At 37.3% G+C, this 16,923-nt stretch overlaps 1 protein-coding gene across 1 annotated transcript in view; it reads right to left on the minus strand.

Annotated features, from left to right (window-relative positions):
• Positions 1–16,923, minus strand: part of ARHGAP25 (Rho GTPase activating protein 25) — a 101,098-nt gene that overhangs the window by 31,987 nt on the left and 52,188 nt on the right. The window contains exons 3-4 of the mRNA XM_049785051.1: positions 8,724–8,811; positions 4,413–4,529 (exon numbers count right to left, since the gene is read on the minus strand). Coding sequence (XP_049641008.1) covers positions 4,413–4,529; positions 8,724–8,811 — 205 coding nt within the window. The remainder of the gene's footprint in view (positions 1–4,412; positions 4,530–8,723; positions 8,812–16,923) is intronic.

The following is a 16,923-nucleotide window of genomic DNA, read 5'->3' on the forward strand; positions in this document are numbered from 1 at the left end:
AGCTGGGCCTCTTGGACAAATCACTTACTTCCTCAGGATCTAAGTTTCCTGTCTTACAAACAGGAAGAACAAATGTCTGACTTGCTCCTTGTTCCCAAACAGTGTAAGTCACAGGAAGTATGTGCCTGAAGACAGGCTAACTGGGAAGGAGTTCAGTATTAATATTAGACCATTTCTCTCAGAGGCAGCCCATCAGCCCATTAGTTTTGCTCAAACACTCATTTTGGGTAGGAGTGAGAGTGGGGGGAGGTAGGGACATTAAAATTTGTCATACCTTCCTCTTCTATTTTATTGAAGCTGTCTTGCTAATCACCAAGCCTCACCTTTTTACCCTATGGGACAATCTGTCCATTATCTATAGTTAACTGCTATTAACTGGCACTATGCCTATAGACATACTCTAACTCAAAGGAATATTCTGTTCCTTGTGGGATTCCTGGTTCTACCCTAAGGACTTTTTACTTATTTTTTAAACATATAGACACACCCAGATTTCTCTTTTTAAAAGATGTCTTTTCATCTATGATTTTACTTTAATAAGAGGCTTCAAAAAACATCTGAGCTGTCACATCAGAGCAAACCTGTGCTCTTGGAAGAAATAAACAGGGCTGTGTTCTTACTTCTCCCAGGACTTTCTGCTGCCTACAGGCCTTATGTTTGACTTGCTTTTCACGTGTGGTGGGAGAAATCCTCTTGTGCATAACAACAGGGCTCAGAGCTTCAAAATGACAGACTCAGAGAATACCACATGCACTCAGATGTCAGTCAAAATACACTGACAATTTTTTTTTTACTTAAAGTAGGTGCATAAGTAGTTGGCGACCTGGGGTCTCCCCAAACCCCATGCCAGAAGGACCATACTGACTTCAATGTAGGAATTCAGATTCAGGATCTTTAATACAAAAACATGATACCAACAACAGAGACTGTGTGAAAAATAAAAGTGTATTGGCACTACAGACAATGACTTGGATTGAACAACCTAGAATGCCTGGAGTCTAGAGTTGGTCTTATGCCAGGAAACTTCAGGGGTAGGGTCTCCTTGTATTTAAGCCAAGGCTTTTCCTTCCCATGTCCCCCATATTTTGGTGGGCCTATGCAAACAATTACTGCCACTCTAACACCATTTTTACTATGTTCCTTTGACTCCAATCCTTAAAAAAAAAAAAAACACTTAAACTTTTGAGGTTAACTTAAACTAATATGCATGTGCATGGAACTATAAAAAAATACTATGCCTTCAATGTTTAAGGAGTTACATAAATTTTATGGCTTTAGATTGCTTTGTGTACTGCTAAGAAATGTTATAATGTACTACAATCTGGGACTTAGGAACAAATTAATTGTACATGGGTTCTGTTTTATTTTTCTTAATATTCTTTGGCTGAAAGTTCATAGTTAAGATGTCAGCAAGGGGATTTCTTCTAAGAATTCTGTTTATGAGTGATTGTCCTCCCATTGTAACTTTAACTTGTCCTCTTTCTTTGCATCTTTGTTTTCACAATTAAAAATAAAAAATCTAAAAAAAAAAAGTATTTGGCGACATAGTCAGCCTCCAGCACTAGACTGGGAAAGTGGCAAATGTTACTGTCAATGTGGCTCATGCTTCACCATCAGATTATACCTTGTTTTACCCAAAACAAAGATTATTCCTAGTTTCTTTGTATCTGTTTGTTTATACCTTGCCCCCCCCCTGCAAAGATTGTCTTATATGTAAACCTGGGCAGGATAAGTTGAGGATAGCCTGAGCAATGGGGGTCATCTCTGTACTCAATAAAAACCAACCATAGTTCTGACAGGCAGCTTGCTCTCCATAAGAGATAGAAGATGCCAGACTACATGTGTTTCATTCTCAGCCTTGTTTGGATTATTTCATACATGACCCTGATTTAGACTTGCTCACTTAGGGTTGGAAAAATGGCATGTGGAGTGGTTTTACTTTTCTCTAATTCAGGGCTATAAGAAAAATTACAACTAAGACCATGGAGGCTAAAAAACACATAAATGTCTCAACTCAGCCTGGTTGCACATAAAATGCCATGATCTTGAAAAAAATAAGAGTTGGCTCTTGAAACTGCTCCCTTCCAATAAGAAGCAGCTGTCTGGGATAGTCACAGCAAACTCTTGGTTTCTGGCTTTGCACTCCAGGCTGTATCTTTTCTTGCAGCCTGTCTCAGCCCAGCATCTTTGTCCCAACTCCTTAGTCCTCTCCTCTGGTGTTTTCCTGACCCATGGTAAAGTAAGTGAACTGACATTCTTTTTTGAAGTTTTAAATGGGTTTAAATGGCTATGCATGGCCTTACTGGGAGTATTTGAGATAGAAATAAGTACAAAAGAACTGCTAACATTTTTGAATTGAAGGTTTTGTTTTGATTTTTAAGCCATACCCAGTGGTGCTTAGTGTTCACTTCTAGCAACGCCCAAGGATCAAAACTGAATTGGCGGCATACAAGACGAGGGAACTCTCATTCACTGCTGGTGAGAATACCATCTAGTCTAGCCTTTATGGAAAACAATATAAAGATTCCTCAAAAAACTGGAAATTGAGCTCCCATATGATCCTCCTATACTACTTCTAGGGTTATACTGTATGAACACAAAAGCACAATACAAAAATGCCTTCTGCACACCCATATTCATTGCAGCACTATTTACAATAGCAAGAATCTGGAAACAACCAGATGTTCAACAACAGATGAATGACTAAAGAAACTGTGATACAGATACATAATGGGATACTATGCAGCTGTCAGAAAAAATGAATCCATAAAATTTTCCTATATATGGATGCACATGGAAACTATTATGCTGAGTAAATAAGTCAGAGGGAGAGATATAGACACAGAATAGTCTCACTCATTTATGGGTTGTAAGAAAAATAAGACATTATTGTAATAATGCCCACATACCATAGAGACGAGGGCTGGAAGGACCAGCTCATGACATGAAGCTCACTACAAAGAGTGGCGAGTGCAGTAAGAGAAATAACTACACTAACAACCATCATGACAATGTTAATGAGTGAGAGAAGTAGAATGCCTGTCTCGAATACAGGCAGGGGGTGGGGGAGGAGGAACATGGTGGAATTTGGTGATGGGAATGTTGCACTGGTAAAGGGGAGTGTTCTTTTTATGACTGAAACCAATTACAATCATGTTTGTAATCATGGTGCTTAAATAAAGATATTATTTTAAAAAAAACACAAGTCAAGTGTCTTAAGCTCTGTACTATCTCTGTGGTTTTGGGATAGCTAACTTGACAAAAATTGTAACTTAAGAGAAAAAAGTGGAAAGAGATTATTTATACTCCTGAGAAACCAAGAAGATAAACCCAGTGCTGATGGTAGACTCTTGCCCCCAGTCCCGCACATCTTCATTATCTGCTCTTGATTCCACTTAATAAGTACAGTGCCTACCCAATAAATCTTCATTGGTTATGTAACATTGTTGTAAATTATTTCCAATTTTTATAGCCAACTAATGCCACAAAAAAATCAGTGGGAATTATATAGCAACATAGAAGATGTTACTTATAAAATGAAAGATACTAAATTACACAAACCCTACTTTTGTCATTATGGGAAAATATATTGTTACATGAAGAGTGGCTAGATGAAAAATGTAAAAATATCTCTGTTGTTTAAAATTTCCATTAAGTTGTTATAAAATCAGATTTTATTCTTGTTTGGGGGCCACACCCAGTGGTGCTCAGGCCTCACATCTGGCGGAGCATGGGGAACTATGTGCTACAGATGAAACCAGGAAGCTCTTGAACCCCTCTACGATATCTCTGATCCTAGAGATCATAATTTTTAAAAAAAATATCAAGCAATTAAACAAGTGTTTAACATTTGTGTTACTTAATTCTTCCTAAATCATTGCCAAAATAACAGGTAGTACATTAATTAATATGCACTAATTATTTATTCTGGAGTTAATAAAACTATGTTCCTATAATGCGGAAGAAAATGATCACTTAATATCTTCAGATGCTTTTTCCACTTATTTTTTTCATTGTTGGTTTTATAAGCAGACCCTTGCTCTAGTGTGGTCACACCACAAAAGATCTCAGCCATGACCTTCTTCTTGCTCTAACTATCCCTCATTACCAGGATTTTTATTTTCCTAGGTTGATCTGATCAGCCTAATTCAGTTTCCATCATAGTTCTTGCCATGAACTGTCTCAGTCCCTCACTATTCACCAACATGAGTGCAGATGGCCTGGATACCTTCTAGATAATCTAGATGGGCTTTGACCTTAAGGAGGGGAACTGGAAGTGACAATGTACATGGCCTCAGAATTGTCTCTGGTCTTCCAGGACCACTGATGGAGGGTTTAGTTTGACAGCTACATCCTTCCCATCCCTGAGATGTCACATATACCTTTCCTGAGAAATCTGCAGGTGTTCTTACCTCCAGATGGTGTGCCAGCAACTCTCCTAAGGAATTTAACCCACTCTTCCATTTCTGCCTGGGAGCTGGCCATGAGGACATAGGAATCCTGTCCTGCACGATTCTGGTCCATTGAGGCTAGAGAAAGAAGAATATTAATTAAGGTCTTAGAGTAGGGATTGGATTAGAGCAAAAAGAAATCAAACCTGAAATGCTTCCTTGTTCAACCACCAAAGCAGAACATCATCTGCTTAATCTCAGAGGAACTGAATAAAACTATAGATAAACTATAGTTGTAGAGTTGTTGTTGTTGTTGTTATTTTCAAGAGGGTCTTACTATACAGGCAGATCTGAACACCATGGTTTGAAATCAGGAGGAGTTGGACTGAGAGTTGCTCCTAATAGAATAGAAGGCATTTTTTCTTTTTATTTCTTAATAATATCTTTATTTAAACACAATAATTACAAACATGTTTGGATTTCAGTCATAAAAAGAACACTTCCTTCACCAGTGCAACATTCTCACCACCAATGCCCCCCCCCATCTCTTCCACCCCAACCCCTGCCTATATTCGAGACAGGCTTCTACTTCTTTCACTCATTAACATTGTCATGATAGTTGTTAGTGTAGTTATTTCTCTAACTGTACTCGCCCACTCTTTTTCTCATGAAAAGAAAGACCATGTTGGTATTAGAGGAAGTAGGATCAGTCAATACAAGTCTAAGGACTTCAGCCTGCTATTCTGATCATGGCTACTCTCCTAAGCCATCACTGAACTCAGCTGTAGAAGTAGAAGGACACAAAACCATTACTCAAATGGGATGACTACAAGCACATGTCTTATGAACGCCCTACTTCCTACTTCCTGCTTCCTACTTCCTGATCACTACTACTACAATCATTGTTGCAAATGGCAGGTTTTCAACAAGCTTGATGAACAAATTGTGTCAGGACAATAGCATTTTTACTTTAAGCCCAAGTTCATAGACAGATGTGAATGTTTTTTCTTGGGTTGGTATCCTCAAATGATACTAATAAAAGTGATAGGAAAAAGGATGAAATTATAGAGGGGATAGAAGGTATAAAGGAGATCAAGAGAAGTAGGAAAAAGAGAAAAACAGGGAGAAAGAATAAAGGAAGGAGAGCATCAAACACAGGTGCTAGGAAGGGAAAGACAGTAACAGCAAACCTGTTATAAGATATTATTAAATTATTGAGTGACTTTGTAGACATTAACCCATTCTCACATCTGAGAATTTTTCTTTCTAAATTTACTTTATACTAGCATCCCAGTTGTGTCCAAATCTGTATTTTATTGCAATGTAAGGACAACACTTTTCAAATCCACTTTTGTTATGATCTCTTAAACCAATCTATATCACAAAACTTTATCTTCAGATCTTTAGTTCTCTCCAGACATGTCAGTCCATTGAATCCCGAGCTATTCAGAAACTGAGTTTGTATTGTGAACTGAGAACTGATAGCAGAAGTAGAATGGGAAACAAAATGTGATCAGGGTTAATCAATGAATTCTATATGAATCACAATAATACTTAGAGAAAGAACATAGCTCTTGTATCATTTCAAGATGATAATAGATAACATGGCAGATAATGGAACTAAAATTGAGATAGAGGGAGACCTCATTTGTTCCCAGTAAATCACTACCAAGCTTAGAATGAGTCACTAGTCTCCTTTCTTCTTCAGTAGAGGTTCCATTGACCCATACTGCTCAAATTTGACATTGTTCAAATTTGTGAGCATCCTTCTCCCACCCCTATGCCTACCCTAGTCTATGTGTTGTCAAGAACATAACATTTTAGTTTGTCTTGCTTCATGAGAAATCCTCTAGTCTTGTTGAGAAAAGAGAAACCCCACTGAGAAACATCCAGCTCTCAGTAGGATTGTAGGTTTCCTAAGACTGATCTTTTGGTCAGGAGAACTGATGAAGCAAATCCAAGATGTACTGAATCCAGAAGGTGAAACTCAGTGATTTTAAAGCATATATAAGAAACCAGTTATTAGGGTGTTTAGGATATTAGGATAGTCTCTCTCTGAGTAAAATTAAAACTAACACAAAGCATATGACTAGCAGCTCTACCCATAGGCATAAACTTTCTCTGATTTAAACATCTGTCCAACACTTGTCTAGTCACATTTGGCCTCCTTATATTTCTCACCTCAGAAATAAATTCCCCTTCTTGTTCTCCTCTTCTCCTGCCCAAGAAGTTCATTTCTAGTCATTCTCTAAAACTTAACTCACATGTTATCTTTTTTAGGGACCCTTATACATTCAGCATGGACTTTAAATTGACCTGCCCAATAACTATTCTAAATCCCTTGACATCTTTTTACATCTATCACAGCAATAAGATGAATTATTCCAAAGACTGGTTTCTTTTTTCATAAAAACTGAAAGAATTACTTCATATTTTCCAAACTAAAGCCCTATTATCACTTTCTTCTTCCCTAAAAAAAATCTGCCATACATACAAGTTAGCAAATCCATCTATGCCATTATATAGTCCAACACTTTGGAGTCAACAATGTCATCACCATCTCAGTCAGCAATTTTTTTGATCTGAAGGAATTGTGTGTGTGTGTGTGTGTGTGTGTGTGTGTGTAAGATTTTCCCTAGCAGTTCAGAGTATTGTTGCAAGTATAAGTGATATGTGAAGACAAATCATTGAAACCTAAGAATTGGAATCAACCTAGATGTCCAAGAACTGACGAGAAGATCATAAAGATGTGGTACATATGTACAATGGAATACTACACAGTTATAAGGAATGATGTAATCATGCAATTTATTACAATGGATAGAACTGGAAGATATGATAATGAAGTAAATCAGAAGAGGGATAAATACAGAAGGCTATCACTTATATGTTGTATTTAAAATAACTGCATGAAGAAATGCAGTGTCTTAAATTGGATTTATCAAGAACATTCTGGGCCTCAGAGTGTAGCAAGGGGAAAGAAAGAAATTGAGTGGAGGAGGGGAAACATAAATATGAAACTGAGGAACAGGGACCAAGAGGTCACAGATGCATTGATGGTGTTAAGAAAGGACAGAGCAGAGTCCGAAATGATAGTATAGAGGTAGGACATTTGCCTTGCATGAGGATGATCCGGGACAGACCTGGGTCTATTCTCAGCATTCTATATGGTCCCTTGAGCCTGCCAAGAGTGACTTCTGAGCACAAAGCCAGCAGTAATCCCTGTGCGCCAACAGGTGTGGCTCAGAAAACAAAAATAAATAAACAAGAAAGGAAAGAACTAAATGTCCAAGCTGGAGTCAACAACAATGAAATCATGAGACTAAAACTTAAAATGGGCCTGTTAAGCTGGCACTCTGGGATGCAGGGGTGGTGTCATGGGATCTACTCTGGGAACATTGCTGGAGGAAGGTCACTATTGATGGTAGAATTGGCCCATAAAACATTGTATGTCTGAAACCCAACTCTGAAGAATTTTATAAATCACAATGGTTGCAATAAAAAAAATAAAAAAGGAAGACAACCCATCAACTTATTCCAGTCCATAAATCTTCAAGGGCACTAGATTCTTTGACATCAGGGTAAATTTGCTGTCGGTCACATATCTTAAATAAATTGTTTTATGTTTGGGGTATGTAATACTGTGGATTGCTACATGGATAATGTGTAAGAAAAGTAATACTAGAAATAGAAATAGTCTTGTTGGAAAAGGGTAAAGATATTCTAGTGAGGATAGGTAGGTTTTTTTCTTTTAACAAGAAGAAAGAATAATAAACATTAGACAAAATATCAGGGAGTACTTGTAGTGGACTACTTGAGAGAGAAAAAAGCTGAAAATAAATTATTTTTCTTTTTTTCCTAATAAAACATAAAAACAGGGCTCAGAGCAATGTACATTTGGGTTTGATCCCAGATATCTAATATTGTCCCTCAAGTATCACCAGGAATGACCCCTGAATATAGAGCCAAGAATTACCCCTGAGCACTGCTAAATGTGTCCCATATCAATAGACCAGAGTATATTTTAACTAGTACTTTTTAAATGTCCCACTGCTCATCTACACTAGCTCTCTTTTAACAAATAAGGATGGTTAGTATCCTTATATGTAGTGGAATTTCTGGATCCAAAATACCTTTATGGAATGCTAAATGCAACTGGACTGAACACACCACCCATGTAGTTCACTTAATGCTAGTATTCATTAACCTATGCACATTCATTAACTCCATTTATAACATCTCTTAATTGTGCATAGATTAACTGATCAGTCACCTCATCCTAAGTAAAATGGGAGTCTACTGTGTCACGTTGTTCCCCAATTTGTCACTTACCTGGAATAACCTCAAACACAAACTTCCCAGCTTCTTCTGGGTTTGTGGCAATCTCCTTGATTGTACTTCCTGGTAGATACATGCAACCCTAAAATACCAAAAGTTAGGTCATTAAGACTATGCAAGGATTATGGATGGAAATTAAACAAAAACCAAAAATATATCTTTAATTGGTGTAGGGAAATAGAACTGGTGAAGGAATTGTGTTGGGATATTTTTTTTTTTTGTGGTTTTTGGGTCACACCCGGCACTGCTCAGGGGAAACTCCTGGCTCCATGCTCAGAAATTGCTCCTGGCAGGCACGGGGGACCATATGGGACGCCAGGATTCGAACTGATGACCTTCTGCATGAAAGGCAAACGCCTTACCTCCATGCTATCTCTCCGGCCCCGTGTTGGGATATTTTATACCTGAAACTCAATCATGAATAACTTTAATTTATATAGTGACTCAAAAACAATAAAAAGTTCATTCTAGGTGTCTGCCAGTTTGTTAAGAGATTGCAATATATTGTTCATTTAATCCTTCCAGAGACAAGGTATCTTTACTTATAAGTGAGGAAATAAGAAATAGAAGAGGTTCTACCCAATGCCACAAAGCTAGTAAGTGGCAGAATGACAATTTTTCTGAAGTGGATCAAAGCCATACTCTTCATCATTACAGCTATGTAGTGGGAAAAAAATCATTATAATGCCCCACTGGGAGTGGAAAGGAGGAAAGGGATCTGTAGTGGAGTAAGGGTGTAGGATAATTGACTTCCTCCTTGTATGTGTATTAAAAGAATAAGTCACTTCTACAATAGCATGAATATGCATTTACATGTAATAATCTCACAAGACCCCCAATGCAGCTCTGTATTAACAACACTGCAGATGAACTATTTTTACTTTTTAGTTGAGTGAAGCAACACTTTAAAACTTTAAGAGACTGCAAAAACAGACATAGTTAATCATAATGATTTAGTTACTCATGATAGATATCTCATCAAGGTGGCATGTGTGATCGTGAACTAAAGGAGCATGTATGTCATTACTGAAGAAAAAATATGAATGAAGAGGTTTGTCCTCAGTCAGGCAAAAAGAGTCTTAAGGACCTCTCTGATCAGCCAGGAACCTAAACAAATCAATGCTTCTTCAAAGTCTATCTTCAAAGTACAAATAGAAAAGGAAGAAATGCATAAAACAGAAATGATCAAGGAGAAAGAGAAAGGAATAAAGAAGGAAGGTAAAGAGGAGGCTCAGAACAAAAGCACATGTAAGGAAGTTTGCCAAATAAAAGTGTCACTAAAGTAGTACCAAATTTTGAGTAAGTTGCCTAAATAATTATTTTCTATTTAGAATAATTCATGCTGATAGTAAAAATAAAATAAAAATATCAATACAACTTCTATTTATGAGGTGCCAGGTTCTGTGTTAACGCCCCGATCTATTATATACCAAAGATTCATTAGAACTCTGTGAGAAAGTGCAAATTACAAATTCTTTCCACACAACGAGCACAAAGTCTTGGTTATTAAAAGTGAGTAGAGAAGAGGAAAGGAAGAGTGTGAGGGACAATAAAGGTTATGAGAGGAGGTGGGCATATTGATGGGGAAGGAGGCAATGTCTCAGACAAGGAAGGACCCAAGCTGCTGTGTCAAAAGGGTAGATTGTTTAAAAACATGCACAAGAGCAACCTTGTGCTGGAGATCATAAGTTCTACAATAACATGCAGGGGGAGAGCATGTGGCAGAAATGTGATAGATTTATCTATATTGTTTCATGAGCCAAAGAGGTAGTACAGAGACTATGGTGCTTGCCTTGCATTCCACCAACCTGAGTTACAATCTCCAATACCACATGATCTCCTAAGTACCACTGGAGGTCAATAATAAACACAAAACCAATAATACCTCAAGGATCATTATAGCATGTGTCCCCAATTCCTTAAAAATAATTAAAATAAAAAAATAATATTGCTTATAAGAATGAACTACTACATTTTCTGTGAACTGGCTGTAAAACACAGCCAGCCAAACTTAATAGTGAAATATTTTCTGTTAAAGGAAATATTACTAACAACTCATCCTTTCCTACTTATGTACCATAGCTTACTATTATTTCTACTCCTTTAATAACTGCCATCTACTGTGTCTGTGAAGTAAAAGACTATACTATGGTACTTTTGAACACCTCTTCTCGATCTGTATTCAGTGATGTCACCTTGAAAACCTTAATCAGCCATAGTAGGAATATTTACACCACAGTAATTGGCAAATTCTGCATCCAGTCCCTCTTTAGAGAGTCACTTCTTGAGTATTTACTAATACATCACTGATGCAAACCTATCTGTGGTAAATAGACAGATGCAAGGAGACAAGGAAAAAGGACAACACAACTTAGAAGCTATCCCAAACCACTATAGTAATAGTGAAGGGCAGATTTTTGAAATTATTTAAAAATTCTCTGTGAAGAAATTAGTTTTCCAAATGTATTTATTCTTTTAAAATGTATAATTAATTCATAATTTATAGAAAACTTTTATTTTTGGTTTTTGGGTCACATCTGGAGGTGCTCAGGGGTTACTCGTGGCTGTCTGCTCAGAAATAGCTCCTGGCAGGCACAGGGGACCATATGGGACACCGGGATTCAAACCAACCACCTTTGGTCCTGGATTGGCTGCTTGCAAGGCAAATGCCGCTGTGCTATCTCTCCGGGCCCAATTTATAGAAAACTTTTATAAAATAAAAAGAAAAAAATGAAATGTGTAATTTCAGTGTTTAGGTAAGTACTATTAACATCTCTGTGCATTTCTTCCAAGATTTTTCTGTAAACATAGATTCACAATTATACTTATTATCCATAGAATTAGTACATATATCATCCGCTATTCTATATTGTACTTTTTTGGTTTTGCTTTACAAAATAATATTATGAAAATACTATATAAAATGGTACTATTTTAAAGGGCCGGAGCAGTGGCGCAAGGGGTAAGGCATTTGCCTTGCCCACGCTAGCCTAGGACCGTGCTTCCATTCCCTGCTGTCCCATATGGTCCCCCAAGCCAGGAGCAATTTCTGAGTACATAGCCAGGGGTAACCCCTGAGTCACTGATGTGGCCCAAAAACCAAAAAAAAAAAAAAAAAAAAGGTACTATTTTAAGACATCCATCAATACCTGAATTGTAGTTTACTGAATAAACATACAAATATCCCTTGATATAAAACTCAGCCTTTACTGCTAGGTATTATTTTCATATTCCTACTATAAATATAACTGATAAAAATCTGTTTAGGTGAATTTAATGATCTACTAACCAGTTTAGGTTAAATTTCTACAATTAAGTGTTGGATCAATGAAAGAACTTGCATATTTTAAAAGAATTCTCAGAGAACTTGTATGAATTTTAATTCCCACCTACTAGATATGAATCTTTTTCTCTAGTCTTTATCAACTGAAATTTTAGAAAATCATTCTGATCTATATGGAGACTGTGCTGTTTCATTAGCTTTTTTAGTATGTCTTTGTTACTCAGATAGAACTTTTTAGTTTGTGATTACTGTCCATCTTTGCTCTGATACCTCATAATTTGTGCATCTGATTATTTTTCTATTGAACTGTTTGTTTGGACTTACAGACCTGGCATACTAATTTATGTTGGTTTAAATATAGATACATTTTTATTTGTACAAGTAAGTCTTAACAGTGTCTTTGCTGTTGCACACATACAAAAAATAAGCTCCTGAAGATTGTGTTGTTAGCTACATTCTTCTAATATATTTTTTCTTTTTTTTTTCTTTTTTTAATATAATTTTTATTTTGATCATAGTGGCTTACATATTGTTGACAATAATATTTTAGGTAAATATTTACATAAAATCAGGGGGGGTTCCCATCACCAAATTGTCCTCCCTACACCTCCGTTTTTGTCCTATCTCCCATATCCTCTTCCCTCACCCCCAGGGCTGCTAGAATATGTGGTCCCCTATGTACCTATCCTACTACATAGTAGTCTTGCACCTGTTTGGTCTTGGTGCCTCCCTTATTTCCCCCTCTAATTGGGAGGCAGGACTAGCTAGTTTTTGTTTGAAGAAGAGAAAAGTAATAAACTAGGGTAAAAGTCTAATACTCCTAAAGTGGGCGGAATCCTTCCAGAGGCTCTCATCATCGATTTGAGAGATGAAGGAGAAAAAGAAGATGAAACACTCCACCAGTACAAAAAGAAGTGTCAAATATCCAGTGAGGATTCCAACAATAACGATAAGCACCACAAAAACAAAAACGAAAACAAAAACAAAAACAAAAAAACGCCATGGTCTTGAGATAAGAAACATGGCATAGCACATGAAGAAAGAAAAGAAAAGAAGAGAAAAAAATAGGTATAACTGGGAACAACAGCTTCAATAACAACACCCAAACAGAGAAATCGACCAAAAATAGATAGGTAAATAATAATAATAATAATGATAATAATAATAAATGAAGATAAAAATAATTCTTCTAATATTTTATGTTCTTTATTTATTTTTAGATCACCACCTGTTGATGCTCAATGATTATTCTTGATTCTACACTCAGAAATCTACTCCTGGCAGTGCTCAGAGGACTATATAGGATGCTGAGAATTAATCCCAGGTTGACTGCAAGCAAAGCAAGTGCCTTACCCACTGTATTAAATCTTCTGTGTGACATTCCCATGTATCTCCAGGGAGTACAGAGGTCACTCTGGGAATTCTAGGCCAATTTCTAGTTAAATGAGTACGTTCTGAGGATCACTCTGGCTACTTAATAAATTTTTAATTTGATATTATTTTCCTAATGTCTAATAGGCATTTCTAAATCTGAGACAGAGTGAGTTTAAATAGATTGTTCCTTCCTATGGAATAATTTTTACTTTACACCTCAGAATTTTCCATATCCTTCAAATTTCCTATTATGTATCATGCAATTTTTGTAATCAAAATAGACAATCATTTAAATATACTTAATTGCTATAGTAAGTTATATTTTCTTAAAAGTCTTTTCAAAATATTTTACATATATTTGGATTAGAATTGATATGGACTTGATATGGACTTTATCATATGTATTTTTAGTCATCGACTTTTTGATTGTGTGTTTTTGTTCATTAACTTATTAATCATGATCCATTGATCTTCTGTATTATATAAGTAGAAAAAGATTATTCTAGCAGAAGTTATACCTAACTAGTCCCAGTTAATTTAATCCTCATAGGACTTCAAGTTTTCTCCTTCAGAAGTAGAGAGAGAAGGCAGAAATTTCAGTGATTTATTTTACACACTGTTATCATTTTACCCTTTTTCACAAGTTTTTACATTTTATACTTGTTTGTTCCTATGACAATGCATCCAGGTATTATTGTTTCATATTTTAAAAGAAAAGATGTGCTGAAAGTTAAATAATCAGAGAGACTTGGGGCCGGAGAATAGCACAGAGGTAGAACGTTTGCCTTGCATGCAGCTGACCCGAGAGGGACCCAGTTAATTCCTGGCATCCCATATGGTCCCCCAGCCTGCCAGGGGCAATTTCTAAGTGCAGAAATCAGGAGTGACCCCTGAGCACCACTGGGTGTGGTCCAAAAACCAACCAATCAATCAATAAAAGTTTAAAAAAAATAATATTCAGAGAGTAGTAGACAGAAAAAATACACAAGTTTAAACATAAACTTGGAATTGTTATGCCCTGTAGCTTATGGAAGCCAACTCTCCCAAGTTGCCCTTTCCATTGTTTAGGAAGGACAATTTCTTTTGTCATCTTTCTTTTTTTTCCCCTCAGGCCACACCCAGTGACGCTCAGGGGTTATTCCTGGCTATGAGCTCAGAAAACATTCCTGGCTTCGGGAAACATATGGGAAGTGGGAATCGAACTGAGGTCCATCCTGGGTCAGCCACATGTAAGGCAATCGCCCTACCGCTGTGCTATCACTCCGGCCCCACCTTTGGTCATCTTTATGTAAATGGGAATCTCTCATGCGTCAGTGTCAGTGAGTAATGCAGTGCAGAGGTCACCCCAATCCTAACATGCTATTGTAAGCTTCTCTAGATTCTGTGCAGTACGTAAAGTGAAAGAAGTCTGATTATAATGCTTGCAAGAGAACTAAAAAGAATTTGGGTATGGTACCTTCTCTGAGGTTATTCTCTGGTCTCTGCAGTGACAGACTCAGTTTTGTTCTCAATCCCTAGTTAAGTAGGTGCTGCTAATACATTACAGGTTCTCAAGCTTGGCTTTAAAGAAAATTGTCTCTTCGAAAATTACCACTTCATTTCCCTTCATATCCTGCCATTTATCCCCAAGGTTCTCATAGTTCTTGGAACTTTTTGTCTCCCTCTAGAAGGTTTTTCCCTAATATGTTCCTTCAAACCAAGCCCACTCACCCTCCAGAGATATGAACTTTAGATAGCAAGATCAGACATTCTGATTTTCCAAGTACCGTATTTGCCAGTGTATAAGACAACTGGGTGTATAAGACGACCCCCTAATTTTGCAGTTAAAACATAGGTTTAGGCCTATATTCGCTGTATCAGATAGAATGTTCCTGTGCTTCAACTGTATGTACCACAGTGAGCCAATCACAACAAGCAAAGGTTCAAAGGTTATACTGTCATAGACTTCCTCTCTGACTTTGGCCAATCTGAGCAGGCTTTTTACAGTGTAGATTCGGGTCCAGAACATTGTCTAATTTGCATGCATGAAAAACCTGCTTGGTTTGGCTGAGTTAGAGAGGCGGTCCGAGCAGCCTTGCAGTGATTAGTCCCTTATCACAGGCACCTTTTCTGACAATTCCCTGGTGGTGTCAGTTAATCTCCCCCACAAATGAACCAAACAATACCCCATCCTCGAACCCTAGCACTGATCCACCAACACGGTGAGCTGGGTTTTGCCAGAAGTGGCCCCCAGATCTCCTGAGTACTGTTTGGGAGCCCAAAACTCTGTGGCCTGAATTTTTTGTTTCGTTTAGCGGCATATTGAAACATTTTTCGGAATATACTCCACGTATAAGACGACCCCCGATTTTCGGTTGACTTTTTTTTGTTTCAAAAGTTGTCTTATACGCCAGAAAATATGGTATCTAATTTACACTTAGTGTCTCACACATTGCTGGGTATAATGATAGGGGAGGGCTTTGGAAAGAGGAGTTTAAGACCAAACTGATGATGCTTAGAGGTCATTCCTTGTAGTGTTGGGGAGCACCACCTGGTGCTGGAGATCAAACCGGGCCAGCCACAAGCAAAGCAAGAGTTTTAACTTCTGTATACTATTTCCAGACCACCCTCACCTAAGGCCATAATTAATATCATCCTCCTTTTAGCCTCTGGTACAATGACAACTATAAAAAATCAAGGAGGTATTGGGAGAAGGTATCAGACTTAAGATTTAGTATCGAAGACCTCTTTAGCCTCTTCCATTCTGTCAGGATATCCTATTTGTCCCATGTTCAAAGTATAGGCTGAATTTGATCATTTCCTTCTAGTCTACAATTCCCACTAAGATTCTCAACATTATAACCTTTTCACTTGAATTACTCTTGGATCTCCTCCCCTTAGTCCTAAATATATTTCTAAACAGAATTAACCTTTTAAAATGAGCAAAGAATGTTTACTCTTCAATAGGCATTCTGAAATCCTCTCTATTATACTCAGTCCTTACAATAGCTTGCAGTGACTTTTGCAAGAGACCCAACTGATATCATCCTCTCATCTCTGGCCTCTTCCTTCTGATTCTCTCATTCTCTAACTCCCATGCTGAGCAGTTTTCTATTCCCCACTCATCAAACATCCCCACTACCTCAGGTTCTTTGCATTGTATAGTCCCTTTGCTTGGCTACCTGACCTATGCTCAGATGTCACCTTCTCAAAAATGATTCTGTGTTTTCCTTTTTGTTTTTTTGGTTTTTTTTTTTTTTTTTGGATTTTTTTTTAGGCCACATCCAGCTGTGCTCAGAGTTTACCTCTTGCTTTGATCATGAATGACTTCTGGCAAGGCTTAAGGGGCCATACAGTCATGCCAGGAATCACAGAGGGGTTAGAGGTATGCATGCCATGCCCCTACCCACAGCACTCTCTTTCTCTCTTGCTCTTTCACACACTCTCACTCACTCTTTAAGAAACAATTCTGACTATTTTTTAAAAATTCTAACACCTCCCCCAAATGTTTGATGAGCATTTTAGTCATCCTATTTCTTCCTCATAAAAGTCGTACTT

This window comes from Suncus etruscus, chromosome 12 (assembly GCF_024139225.1).
Source record: "Suncus etruscus isolate mSunEtr1 chromosome 12, mSunEtr1.pri.cur, whole genome shotgun sequence".
NCBI lineage: Eukaryota > Metazoa > Chordata > Mammalia > Eulipotyphla > Soricidae > Suncus > Suncus etruscus.